This window comes from Chrysochloris asiatica, unplaced genomic scaffold (assembly GCF_000296735.1).
Source record: "Chrysochloris asiatica unplaced genomic scaffold, ChrAsi1.0 scaffold00276, whole genome shotgun sequence".
NCBI classification, from domain to species: Eukaryota; Metazoa; Chordata; class Mammalia; order Afrosoricida; family Chrysochloridae; genus Chrysochloris; species Chrysochloris asiatica.
The window spans coordinates 3,626,982-3,641,224 of record NW_006408794.1 but is presented as its reverse complement, the minus strand read 5'-3'; the positions used below and the strand labels follow the sequence as shown (position 1 = coordinate 3,641,224).

General features: G+C 38.0%; 1 protein-coding gene across 1 annotated transcript in view; it reads right to left on the bottom strand.

Moving 5' to 3' along the window:
• DIP2C (DIP2 disco-interacting protein 2 homolog C (Drosophila)) overlaps positions 1-14,243 on the bottom strand; it is a 631,911-nt gene that overhangs the window by 240,074 nt on the left and 377,594 nt on the right. Inside the window, exons 4-5 of the mRNA XM_006874421.1 lie at positions 13,973-14,098; positions 3,479-3,688 (exon numbers count right to left, since the gene is read on the bottom strand). Of these exons, the coding sequence (XP_006874483.1) occupies positions 3,479-3,688; positions 13,973-14,098 (336 nt within the window). The remainder of the gene's footprint in view (positions 1-3,478; positions 3,689-13,972; positions 14,099-14,243) is intronic.

Genomic DNA, 14,243 nt, shown 5'->3' with positions numbered 1-14,243 from the left:
CAGGAGAAATCTTATGTTCCCATAAAGATTTATAATCTAGGAAACCCTACTCAGGGTTGCTGCGAGTTGAAACTGACTTGATGGTCACCATCACACTGCCTGAACACCAAATCATGAAGTAGTTGCAAATATAAGCCAGTATTCTGCTCTTAATCCCTTAAACACACAAACACTTACAGGCATTATTTCCTTGTTAGAAATTTTAGGCTTGTGAAGATATCAGCGTAAATTAAAATGCATTTCTCCTCTTTTCACTCTTCACTTCTTTTGCTTTACAAGCGGGATAACTTATTTTAATTCTCCTTGTCTCAAAGGTTTTATTATTTTGCTACTTCTTTCTTTCTAAAAACGTCTTCATATTTAGAGAAAATGCACAGGAACTTAATCTTTGCACCAAACTAAAAATTACTGAAACGTGACAAACGAAAAAACAGTACTTAGATTGCACTGAGACCTGACCTCCATGAGTTACTGTCACCTTTTCCCCACCCCTACATTTATTTTGTTTTTTTGTTGTTGTTGTTGAAAATAGATACAGCAAAGCATATATAATTTAATAGTTTCTATACAGCACTGTGGTATAATGCACTGGGTAGCAAAATTGGTTTGAACCGCAAAGGCTGGCAGTTCAAATTCACCAGCTACTCCTTGGAAACCCTATACAAGATCACTATGAATCTAAACCAACTTGATGACACTTAACAACACAACATATGGAGTCTAACAACAACAGCAACAACAATATGGAGTACGGATAGGGAACTGGAGGATAAGCACTCAACTGCAAGGTCAGTTTGAATCGTAAGGTCGACAATTCCAATTCATTGGCCGCTCTTTGGAAATCCTATACAGTGTCTCTATGGATCAGAACATATGGACAATTCAGTGACACTGATTGCATCCTTTGAGTTATTAACCATCCTTAGCCTCCTGTTCTGATCCATTAACATAAACTCACTGCCCCTAAGGTTGTTACCTAATCTTTCATGTTACTGTTGTCAATTTGTTCCCATGTGGTTCTTAAAAGAGCCTAATGCTCTAGAGCAATGCCTTTTATAGTTTCAATAAATATAATTACCTCCACCATTCCTAGTGTAAACTCACAAACACAGAACAAAAATGCAATGATCAGTTTGTTCCTAACTGTGTGCTCCCCTTGGTAAGATCCTGAGCACTTCCTTAAAACTCAACTTATAGCACAATACAAATGTATTCAAGACTGAGAGTGAGTGGCAAAGGTTGTAGACATTATTTATGTGACCTGTTAGTTTAAATGCTAGAAGAAGAATGCTAACAGAATATAAGCCACTATGCAGAATTTTAAGTACACAAGGGGAAAAAAAAGTATTATCTACAAATATTGAATTGTCACACCTTTCAGATTATTAGCTTTCAGCAATTTCAAATAAAGGTTATTAGCTATATTAAACCAGCAGAAATACTTCTTCTAAAATATATCACATTGAAATTTAATAACAATACCACTTTGGATTTGAGTTGTTGTTGGTTGTTATAAGCAGTGGAGTCGGATCTGACTCAAAGCGACCCTGTACAAGGTTTCCGAGGCTATAAATCTTTACGGGAGCAGAAAGCCTCATCTTTCTCCTGTGGAACAGCTGGTAGTTTCGAACTACTGACCTTGCAGTTCGCAGCCCGATTCGTAACCACTACGCTACGAAAGCTCCTTCTGCATTTAAGTATCACTATAAAAAATGATAAGTATTTCTACTATCCCATTTTCACTCAAGGACAGTTATGAGAGGTATAAAGTAAAGCTCCAATGATGGAGGGTTGGTACCCTCCTACGTTTTTCAAATGTTAATACTAAAGCTGCTACAAGTGGAGTGACTCCGAGAGGTCCCACCACTAGTTAAGGGAAGGGCACACTGGACTCCTGACATGCTGTCTGAGTATTTCCGGCACATAAGAAACCACATTTCTGATATTAAAATGCAGATTCTGACAGAGCACTATTGAGACCATTTCCTAAAATACCTTTTGAAACTCTTCTCTCTGTCAAGTAGTTAATGATCTGGAAATAAACATTCTGGGAGCCTGAGATATTTGTAGAACTAGTAACTTTTGTGTTACATTTATCTGTTTTCTAAATTTAGGTTTCATCTGATATGAGCATGCCCAAAGCTGTTCTACTCTAGAAACATGAGGCTTTCTGCTCCCGTAAAGATTTACAGCCTCAGAAACTCTGTTCAGGGTCGCTGTGAGTCAGAACCAAATCCACGGCATATAACCACCACCACCACCACGAAAGTAGTTCAGATATGGCTAGGAGGCTCTGTGTGTCATTGCTGTTTGGTACTGTCACATTAGTTCAGACTCACTGTAGCCTGTATGGGATTTCTGAGGCTGTACATCTTTGAGAAGCAAAACGCCTCATCTTTCTGTCTTGGAGTGGCTGGTGGGCTCAAACCACCAACCTTGTGGTTTTCTCAGTCCAGTGTTTATCATAAAGAGTCAAGGTGCTTCCTAGGAGGCTCTACAGAACTACAATGTATAGTATAGTCTGTAACGTGCCTCCTTTGGTATTAATCATCCTTTCTCCCTATTGCTAATTCAATAAGGAGACCCTTGTAAACTATTTTGGTACTATATTCAAATACATAATAAACCATGGGTTTGGTTTTATGTAAAAGGTATATTATTGAAATATTTGAAACTCTTAACCCACAGCTAAACATGGATCCAAACAGAACTGGGCACCATACAGCTTTATCCTTTCACACAGCATAAGGACTTATGTCCCTGGTGTTAATGAGTAACAGAAGAACGGGGGTCAAAGAAGAGACAGAATAACAAATAACTTATTCATTCAATTTCCATACAGTTATACTTATCAGATGCATTCTGACCTTCTTCCTCTACTAATTTTTACTTAGTCTCTTTTTTATTTAGGCTATTTTCAAGCAACTCAAGAAAACGTTTGCTACCTTGCACTTTTTCCAGTACAGCAGAGCTGACTCGTTACAGATCCTATGTACAAGGCAACATGAGTCATCCAACAAATTATCTTAATACCGATGGTTCTATCTCTCCTACTTCCCTAAATGATTCCCAAAATAAAGGCAATGCTACTTTTAAATGCCCTGCTTTATTTATCAGCACTATAAGAATTTCATTTAGATACAAAGTTTAACATACGTCAATATGTCAACAGAAATGGCCAGAGCTTACTCTAATAACAAGCATGCATTCCTCTATGAATAGAAAGCTCCTGAAAAATCTACCAGTAAGGAGAGATTTGAACAGTTAAAAATTAGTAAAACCAAGGGGACTAAAAACAATTAATCCAAGGCAACCCTGTAGTAAGGGGTGGCAAAGAATGAATTCTACATAAATGGTATACAAGAAAAGAACACAAACATAAAAGTTCACGGCTATTCACTGCCACTTAGATAACTACAAAAGAACAAAGAGCACAAAAGGAAGTAAGAACAATGCCCTGGCGGGTACATCGACTTACCTATGTGAGTCTGAGCCATGACGTCGGCCAGCCTATGAGCGGTACCACTCCCACCACTCTGTGTGGAGGAGGAGGATGTTGTGGATGTGGTAGAGCCATGGATGGCTTGGCTGATCCAGTGCTCCATGTTAATGCTGCCTTGGCTGGAGGTGGGAGTTCCCTGGGAATCGCCCTGTACCGAGCCTTCATCTTCGGAACCAGATGAGGTATCTGTGTGTTAAAGAGATATAATGTGCTATTTATCATAGAGAAGAAACACACCCAATCTCAAATCCTCTCCAAACAATATGCTGTTGCAAACTGAGATTTTGCTCACATAATAAGTGCTCTGCCAATGCTGTAAATATTATTGAAAAGTTCCTTATCACTTTTCAAATAAATTTTTGTCCAGTATAACGATTTTTTTTCCCATTTAAAACAGATAAAATAATTATGTTTTTAAAAGCATATTACAATCCTGGATGAAGACACACTTACCAATTTGCTACACACAATAGTTTGGGAAAAAACAAAATCATATAATGAAAAGTTACAATTAATATTAACAATATAGTTCTGATATAAAGTATCTAGAACATGTAATATATATGTTGTTGTTGTAAAGTATATTCAAGTTGGTTCCAACTCATAGTGACTCTGTATAGGGTTTTCAAGGAGCTGCTGCTGACTTTTAAATGCTGATCTCATGGTTAGTAGTCCAGTGTTTAACCTACAGCACCACACCAAATACCTCCATTTTTTTCATGTTAAGTCTCGGAAATCTGATGTGTTTCACAGTAGATACAATTCACAGCAGCTGCGTGTGGTCAGTGACTTCTGAAAGTGGAGTTAAGACCATCTTACCTCCACTTTCTATGGACTCCTTTTTACTTGACCATAGATTACATTTTTTCCTGTTTCTTTGTATATGGAGTAACTGTTTACTGAATACTAGACATTTGGGATAATATGTGAGGAGCCTTCAAATTCTGTCATCTCTCTTTAAAGCGTTGTGATTATTATTACTGGTTGAACATCCTGAACATGAGCAGGTGTTGATGTCTTCTGTCAGGGTAAATCTAACAAGAACAGATTTGACATAGCGAACAGTAATGACCTAAGACTAGGCAAGTTGTGGGATGATATCAAAGACTTCATACATGAAGAAACCCAAAAGTCATGCAAAAAACCCCAGAAAATACAGAAAAGACCAAAGTGAGTATCTAAAGAAATTCTGAAACGTTAAAGCAAAAGAAAGAAATGATGAAGTAAAAGCGGTGAACAGAAGATATCAAAGGGTGATTCAAGAAGACAAAGACCGGGAGCTAGAAAACCAATAGGGAAGAAAAAGCTGCACATTTCTTATGTTGAAAATAAATGAAGAAAAATTCAAGCCTCAAGGGGCAATGTTGAAGGATTCTATAATGCTCCTGAGAAGTGAAGATGGCAAGACTTCATATCTCATACTTTGGATATGTTGTCAGAAGAGACCTGTCCCTGGAGAAGGACATCATGCTTGGTAAAGTGGAGGGTCAGAGAAAAAAGAAACATCCCCTCCCTCCCCTACCAACTAGATAAACTGACGTAGTGGCAGCAACAATGGGCTCAAACATAACAGTTGTGAGGATGGTGCAGGGCCAAGCAGTGTTTCGTTATGTTGCGCATAGGTCACTATCAGTTGGAACCTACTCGATGGCACCTAACAACATATGCAAAATACTGAATGATGCAGGAAACATCACAAGAAGATGGAAGGAATATACAGAGTCACTGTACCAAAAAGAGTTGGTTGACATTCAGCCATGACAAGAGGTTGCATATGATCAAGAACCAAAGGTATTGAAGAAAGAAGTACAAGCTACACCAAAGGCATTGTTATTGATGGAATACCAATGAAAGGGTTTACACAACAAATAGATGCAGCATTAGATATTCTCACATGTCTAGGCCAAGAAACTTAGAAGACAGCTACCTTGACAACTGAGGTCTATATTCATGTTCATTTCAAAGAAAAGTAACCCAACAGAATGCAGAAATAACTGAAAAACAAGCAAGTAAAACTTTGTTAAAGGTAATTTTTAAATGCTTGCAGAAGTACATCAACAGGAAACTGTCAGCAATTCAAGCTGGATTCAGAAGAGGAGATAGAACAAGGGATATATCAATGACATGTCAGATGGATCTTAACTGAAAACAGAGAATAACAAAAAGATGCCTGTGTTTTATAAACTCTGCAAACTCTGAGTGGGTCATAGCAAATTATGGTTAACACTGCAAAGAATGGAAATTCCAGGATAACTGATTGTGCTCATGTGGAACCTGTACCTAGACCAAGTGGCAGCCATTTGAACAGAACAAGGGACACTTCTTGGTTTATAATCAGGAAAGGTGTGTGTCAGGGTGGTATCCTTTCACCATACTACTTCAATCCTTATTATGCTGAACATATAATCCAAAAAGCTGGATAGTAAGAAGCAGAAATGTGCTTTCAAAATTAGAGGAAGGCTCATTAACAATGTGCAATATGAAAATGACATAATCTTGCTTCCTGAAAACTAAGAGTACTTGAAGTACTTAGTTTTGCAGATCAAAGCTACACTCTTCAGTAAGGATTACACCTCAACACAATGCAAACGAAAGTCCTCACAACCAGACCAACAAGCAACATCATGATTAACAGAAAAAAGATTGAAGTTGTCAAGGTTTTAATTTTGTTTGGATCCACAAATTACTATCCATGGAATCAACAGTCAAGAAATCAAATGGCGTATTTTGCTGGGAAAATCTGCTGCAAAAGATCTACTTAAAGGATTAAAAGCAAACTTGTCACTTTGAAGACTAAGGTATGCATGATCTGAACCATGGTACTTTCGATTGCCTTATGCATGGGAAAACTGGACAATAAAGAAGGCTAAAGAATTGACATTTCTGAATTACGGTGTTGGCAAATACATAAAATGTACCATGGCCTGTCAGAAGAATGGCAATCTAGGTTGGAAGTAGTACAGTCAGAATGCCTTAAAAGCGAAGATGGTAAGATTTTGTCTAATGCACTTTTACATGGGAGGGGCTCATCATTACAGAAGCACATATGTTGGTGAAGTAGAGGGTCCGTGAAAAAGAGGAAGTTATTCAATGAAATGGATAAAGGAGCTCTGGTAGCGTAGTGGTTACGAATCGGGCTGCGAACCTTAAGGTCAGCAGTTCAAAACTACCAGCTGCTCCGCGGGAGAAAGATGAGGCTTTCTGTCCCGTAAAGATTTACACCCTTGGAAACCCTGTACAGGGTCGCTATGGGTCGGAACCAACTCGATGGCACTTAACAACAACAACAATAACATTCAATGAAATGGATAAAGCGGCAGCAACAATGGGCTCAAACATAATAATGATTTTGAGGATGGCAAAGGACAATAACAACAACACCACAAATATACAACAGTTAGGCTCTGTGGAAAGCCCAAGGTATTGACCATATCCACTTAACTTGGCAAGACTCAATCTTCAAACTCTAGCTCCCTGTGTGCAACCTGTTGGGGCTTAGTTTTAGGTCTTAATATACGTCTGATGTGGTGCTGTAGGAAAAGCACTTGACCTCAAAGTCTGTTTGAACTGCAAGAGGATGGTTCAAACTCATCAGCTGCTCCTTGGAAACCCTATGCAGGGTAGCTATGAGTTGGAATCAACTCAATGGTACTTAATAACAACAGCAACAATTTAGGACTAACAAACCCTGATAACAGAGTTGGTTACAAGTTCGGCTGATTATCACATGTCAGCAGTTCAAATACACCAGACTCTCCATAGAAGAAAGATGAGGCTTTCTGCTGCTGTCAAGATTTACAGACTTGGAAACCCTATACAGGGTCTATATATAGGAACTGACTCGACAGCATATCACCACCATCCAATGTAGATCTTTAGTGCTGGTGTGGCACTGTAAGGTACACACTGGACTGCTTGCTAATCAAAAGGTCAGCAGTTCAATCCCATCAACTGCTTCTCAGTAATGCTATACAGGGTCGCTATGAGTCAGAATGGACCCTAGGGCACTTACCCACAATGGCTGGTGTTATTCTAGTGTGTAGTCCACATTTCTAAAGTGTAGCCTTTCTCTTGTCTCATTTGGATTTCACACTTATGACCATTCAGGTTTTTCTTTTTTTTTTTTAAATATATCTTCTTAGTAAGATGTTGAAATGCATTAATTTGTTATTATCCTTCTCGGATGTTTACTCACAGATGTTCAAATTTATAATTTACTGTTCACAGCACTGTCTGAATTATAGATACTGATAATAACAAGGCAATAATAATGAATTCTTTTTTCAATGAAGTATTTGACTCACATCAGAAATAATTTAAGACAGAGTCATTAGAAGAGACCACTGACATAAATCACAGACTACTCGGAGACTGAATAAAACTATTCTGTGATTGTACAAAATTATCCCATGTGATAATGCCAACTAGGACCTCTGACTGAGCTTACATACTGTATTATACACAATGCATGGAAATACTAGTCAAATAATTAGATGCAAATGTTTCACAAAAAATAGCATTTCCAGTAACATATTTTCATGCTTTATAAAGACATGTGTAAAACAATGCTGACTTTTCTGTAAGTTCATATAAGACACAGTAACATTTTCCAGTGATAGATTCAAAGTGAAATAAGCACATTAAAAAAACACACATTGATGATGCATGCTAAAATCATTATTCCCTTAATAAAAAAAATGATTGAGGAAAATACCTATTTGAACATTTCTTAAATCCAAAGATTTCTCTAAAACATTATAAATAAGGTTTATTACTGTCAGAACCAACTCGAGAGCACTTGTACAACAAGGCCATTCTATGTTGTTACCCACAAAATACCACTAAAATAATTGATTTTTATATTATAATTTTTAGAAAATCATGACCATAAGCTAAACACTTCCACACAATTCAGCCTATCAATCATGTAGATTTTTAAATAGTCCCAAATTATGGTTTTTGGATCGGCATAAAGAAAGGAAACTGAGAAAGCAAACTAGCAAGAAAAAAAACTAGGTTAGGGTGAATCACTTGCAGATCAAAAAGGAAAAAAAATGAAAAGGTTGCCTTAGATAGCTAAGAATTTCCATTTTCAAAGGCATGAAAAGTTGCATTCTTAGAGGGGTTTGAAGCAATGCTGACACAAGTTGTTGTGTTGTTGAGTCAGTTCCAACTCATGGTGACTCTATGTACGGTTTCCAGTGAAAAACAACAAATCTTTGGGGACACAGAAATCCTCATCTTTCTCACATGGAGCAGCTGATAGGCTCAAACTGCCAATCTGTGGCTCTCAGTCCAGTGCATATCCTACGGAGCCAGGATGTTCCCCAATACCTCAACATATTTATGGTCTGAAGTGGGAACTTTTATATCTTCTTTGCTTACAAACACTTAGGTCAAAATCTCAAAATATGGAAGTAATCCAAAAAGTGTTGTTTACACTCAACTTTTCCAATTGTACCTTAAGTTTCTCTGGTGGGGAAAAATTACTGTCATTTAAAACTATCTAAAGTATAATAAACTAGGTAACTCAGATCTACGCAAAAGCCAAAGTTGCAACAATCACATAGATATTGTTCAAAACAAAATCAGAGAAACAAAACATCTCGTCAAGTAGGTTCAGCTCTTCAAGTTTCTAATAGATGGATGGCTAATTGAACAGTCTGGTTCACTTTAGTTTTGAAGATCATGAAATATAGATAATAATGATTTGGGTACAGGGAAGTAGTGAACTGAGGTAGTTGTAAAAAAATTCAGTTTTGAAGATCATGAAAGACAGATAATAATGATTTGGGTACAGGGAAGTAGTGAACTGAGTTATTTGTGAAAAATCCAGGATAAATAAAAAAATCCAGAAACGAAAATGGAATTCAATAATACAGATTAGGAGTCTGCTGACCCATGGGCCTACATCACTGCAACTTCTTGTAAATAAGTATATTGTAGCACAGCCACGCCCATTCGCTTGCATATTCTCTGTGGTTATTTTAGTGCTCCAGTGGCAGGGATGAACAGCTGGGATAGAGATCACACGGCTAGCAAATCTTAAATAACTCTATCTGGAACTTTTGCCTAGATGTTTCTATTCGTTTGTTCATTAAACCAATCTACTCTTGTTAGGTGCCTTCCAGTCAGTTCTGACTCATAGCGACTTAATGCAAAACAGAACGAAACATTGCCTGGTTCCGAGCCACCCTCAAAATCATTGTTACACTAGAGTCCATTGTGTTGCCACTGTGCCAGTCCATCTGGTTGGGCATCTTCCTCGTTTTTGATGACTCTCCACTTCACCTAGTATGATGTCCTTCACCAGGGAATGGTCCCTCCTGATGATGAATCTGAAGTATGAGAGATGAATTCTGGCCATTGTGACATCTAAGGAACATTCTAGCTGTACTTCTTCCAACACAGATTTGTTTGTTCTTCTGACAGTCCATGGTATTTTCAATATTCTTCTCCAATACCATAACTGAAATGCATTAATTCATCTGTAGTCTTCCTTAGTCACTGTCCAACTTTCACATGTACATGAGGCTACTGAAAATACCATGGCTTGGGTCAGGCACACCTTAGTCTTCCAACTGATAACTCAGCTCATGAGCATTTTCTTAAGCAGCAGATTTGTGTAATGCAATCCTTCATTTGATTTCTTGACTGCCACTTCCATGAGTGTTGATGGTAGACTCAAACAAAATGAAGTTGTTGATCACTTCAGTTTTTCTATATTTAACATGCTATTTATTGCTATTTAGTAGTGATGATTTTTGTTTTCTTTACATTGCAGTACAACCCATAATGAAGGATAAGCTCTCTTATCTTCATCAGTATTTTAAGTCCTCTTCACTTTCAGCAAGCAAGGTTGCATCATCTGCATATTGCAGGCTATTTATGAGTCTTCCTCCAATGCTGATGCCATATACTTTTTGACACAATCCAGCTTCTTGGATTATCTGCTTAGCACACAGATAGAGTAAACACGATGTAAGAAAAAAACACTGGCGCACACCTTTCCTAATTTTAAACCATTTAGTGTCCCCTCGTTCTGTTTGAATAAATGCCATGAACAGGCTCTTCGTGTGCACAATGAAATATTCTGGAATGCTCACTGTCCACAATGTTGTCCGTAGTTGGACATGATCCAGATAGTAAAAATCCTTTGCGTTGTCAATAAAGCACAGGTAGATGTTTTTCTGGTATTCTCTGCTTTCAGCCAAGATCTATCTGATGCCAGCAGTGATACCCCTCATCCCACATCCTTGGGTGAATCTGATTGAACCTCTGGCAGTTCCCTGTCAATATACTTCTGCAGCTGTTATTGAATTATCTTTAGCAAAAATTTATGAGCATTTGACATTGTCTGATGATTTCTGCATTCTGTTGGTTCACCTCTCGTTGGAATGGGCACAAATATGGATTTCCTCCAATCAGTTGGCTAGGTCTTTCAAATTTCTTGGCATTGATGCATGAGCACCTCCAGTGCTGCATCAGTTTGTTGAAAGATTTCAATTTATTTTCATCAATTCCCAGAGCCTCATTCTTTGCCAATGCCTTCAGTGCACCTTGGATTTCTTTCCTCACCACTACTGGCTCTTCATTTTATGTTACCTCTTAAAATGGTTGAACATCCATTTCTTTTTGGTACAGTGACTCCATATTCCTTCATCTTCTTATAATGCTTTTTGTATCATTCAATATTTTGCATATAAAATCTTTCAATACTGCAAGTTGAGGCTTTAGTTTCTTCTCCCCTTTTTTCAGCTTGAGAAATACTGGGTATGGTCTGCCCTTTTGTTTCTCTAACTCTATGCCTTTGCACATTTCATTTTAATACTTGACTGTGTCTTCTCAAGCTACTGTTAGAAATTTTCTGTTCAGTTCTTTTCCTATCTTACTTTTTCCATTTACTTTAGCATCTCTACATTGAAAAGCAAGTTTCAGAGTCTCCTGTGACAACCATTTTGGTCTTTTCCTTCTTTCTTGTCTTTTTAGTGGCATTTGCTTTCTTCCTGTACAATGTTCTTGATGTCATTCCACAACTCTTCTGGTCTTTGGTCATTAGAGACTAATGTACCAAATCTGTTCTTGAGATGATTTCTAAATTCAGGTGGGATGTGTTTACTATCATATTTTGGTTCCAGTAGACATGTTTTAAGTATCTTCAGCTTCAGCCTGAACTTGCATATGAGCAATTAATGGTCTGTTTGATAGTGTGTCCTGGCCTTGTTTCGGCTGAAGATAGGGAACTTTTCCACCATCTCTTCCCACAGATGTAGTCAATTTGATATCTGTGTACTCTATTTGGTGAGATTCATGTGTACATGTACAGTTGTCTTTTATGTTTTTTAAAAAAAGAAACTTAAAATGAATACGTCATTGGTTCTGGAAAATTCTATCATGAGATCTCCAGCATCATTTTCTATCACCAATGCCACATTTTCCAACTAATGATTGTTCTTTTTTATTTCCAACCTTTGCATTCCATCACCAGTAATTATCAATACATCTTGGTTGAATGTTTGAGCAACTTCACAAGAAAGAAGTTGGTAGTCTTCAATTTGATCATTACTTGCTTCAGTGTGTAAATGTGAGAGTAATAGTGGTTATTATTTGGTCTTCCTTGTAAGTAGGTGTATGGATATTATCCTATCACAGACAGCACTAAGCTTTAAGACAGACCTTGAAATGTTCTTTTTGATGATGAATGTGATGTCATTTCTCTTCAAGGTGTCATTCCTGTCATAGTATACCACATGACTGTTGGATTCAAAATGGCCAGTTACGAGTCCATTTCAGCTCACTAATATCTAGGCTATTGATTTTTTTTTTTTTAAATATTAAATGCCTACTTTTGTTGTTTTTTATGTTTTATTGTGAATTTTGTGACAGTTTACAAGGGAGAACATTAGTTTTACATTGATCCTATTGTACATCGTTTCATTGCTGGGGTTACAATCCCCTCCATGCATCATCAACCAACCACTATAGGCCTGCCCCGTGGTTGTCAGCACACAGCCCCTCCCTCTCTCTGTGTCTAAATTCCCCAACTGCTCCATCTCTCCATGTCATCGTCTCTTAGGCTACCGACCTTTATGGGTTTAATTTCATTCTGGTCAACTTGCAATTTTCCTAGACTCATACTTTACACATTCCATGCTCTGATTATTAATGGATGCTTGCAGCTCTTTCTCCTTGTTTTAAGTTGTGCCCATCAGCAAAAGGAGGTTCCAAAAGTTCTACTCCATTTGTGTCATCATATCAACTCTTTGAGGAGGCAGCACTTCCCAGTTTTGAGTCCTTTCCAACAGGAGGGGTTCATTTTCTGGCACTATTATCTGAAGCTCTTCATCAGGTTTCAACATTCAATATTTTGGTGCTAGCTGATAGCCTTCCACTACTATTCATAAGGTTTTCAGTGGCTAAGCATTTGGAAGTAGTCTGCCTCTTCTTTTTCCTCATCTGTCTTAGTCTAGAAGCTCATCTGAAACCTGTCCACCGTGGGTGACCTGATGGTATTTTAAATGTCAGTGACACAGCTTCCAGAAGCACAGCAACATGCAGCCACCACGGCACGGCAAACTGACAGATGAGCGTTGATCCATTAGTACTAGGAAGGTACAAAACTCTTTTTTACGACATGAATAAAGTTAAATCCATGAGACTTTATAAGGTTTTACAACCATTTCATTACCATATTTATGCATTTCAGTGAAAAGTATGAAATATTAATTTCTATGAGCACACAAAAAGTAGTATTAATTTTCCTCCCTGGTTTAATTGGAATTATGTATTCTGTTCTGGGTTTCAGCTTTCGTTATTTCTCAAAAGACGTGACTACTGCCACTGAGTCCGCTACAACTCACAGCAACTTTGTAAGCTAGAGCATGACTACTCTGTAGGGTTCCTGAGACTGTAAACATCTTTACGGGAGCAGACAGTCTCATCTTTCTCCCACGGAACAGCTGCTCGGTTTGAATCACTAGATACAGTCCAGCATTGAACCCACTAAACTAACTGTGCTCCCTGACTGCTAGGATTGTTTTGTTAAGTGCCACGGAGTTAGTTCCCACTCATAACAACCCTACATAGGGTTTTTAAAGAGTGTCTGATGGGTCTGAACCACTAAGCTTGTGATTGACAGTTCACTGCTAGGGTTTTTGCTGTTAGGTGCTGGCAAGTCAATTCTGACTCATAGAGACCCTGTATAGGGTTTCCGGAGAACAGCTGGTAAGTATGAACTACTGACTAAGGTTGCTGTTATATAAGTGCCAATGAGTTGGTTCTGACTTATAACAACCTTGTATAGGGTTTCAAAGGCAAAGCTGGTAGATTTGAACTGCTGACCTTTTGGCAAAAGTCCAGTGCTTGTCCTACAGGACCATACCAGGACTCCACAACCCAAGGTAGTGATCTGTTAATTCTAAGACACGCTTCTCGATATTTAGTGGTAGATGTCGTGAATGTGTCACTCACCTGGAGGTGTATAGGCATCCATGGAGGTCTGCACAACCAGGGACCTGCGTTTGGAAGGCATAGGCACGGCCATCTTTCGTTCTTTGTGTTTAGCAAGAGCTGCCTGAACAGCTTCAGTGTGAACATCTAAACAAAAAAAAAAAGAAGAGGTTAATTACACCATTGCTCAGTTAAGAACATAATGTCTTTTCTCTGGCCCTCTGATAAATGTTACCTTTCTATTGAAACTGTTTATATATTTTAAAAAAAGGATGAGTAGAGAAGGAAAGGG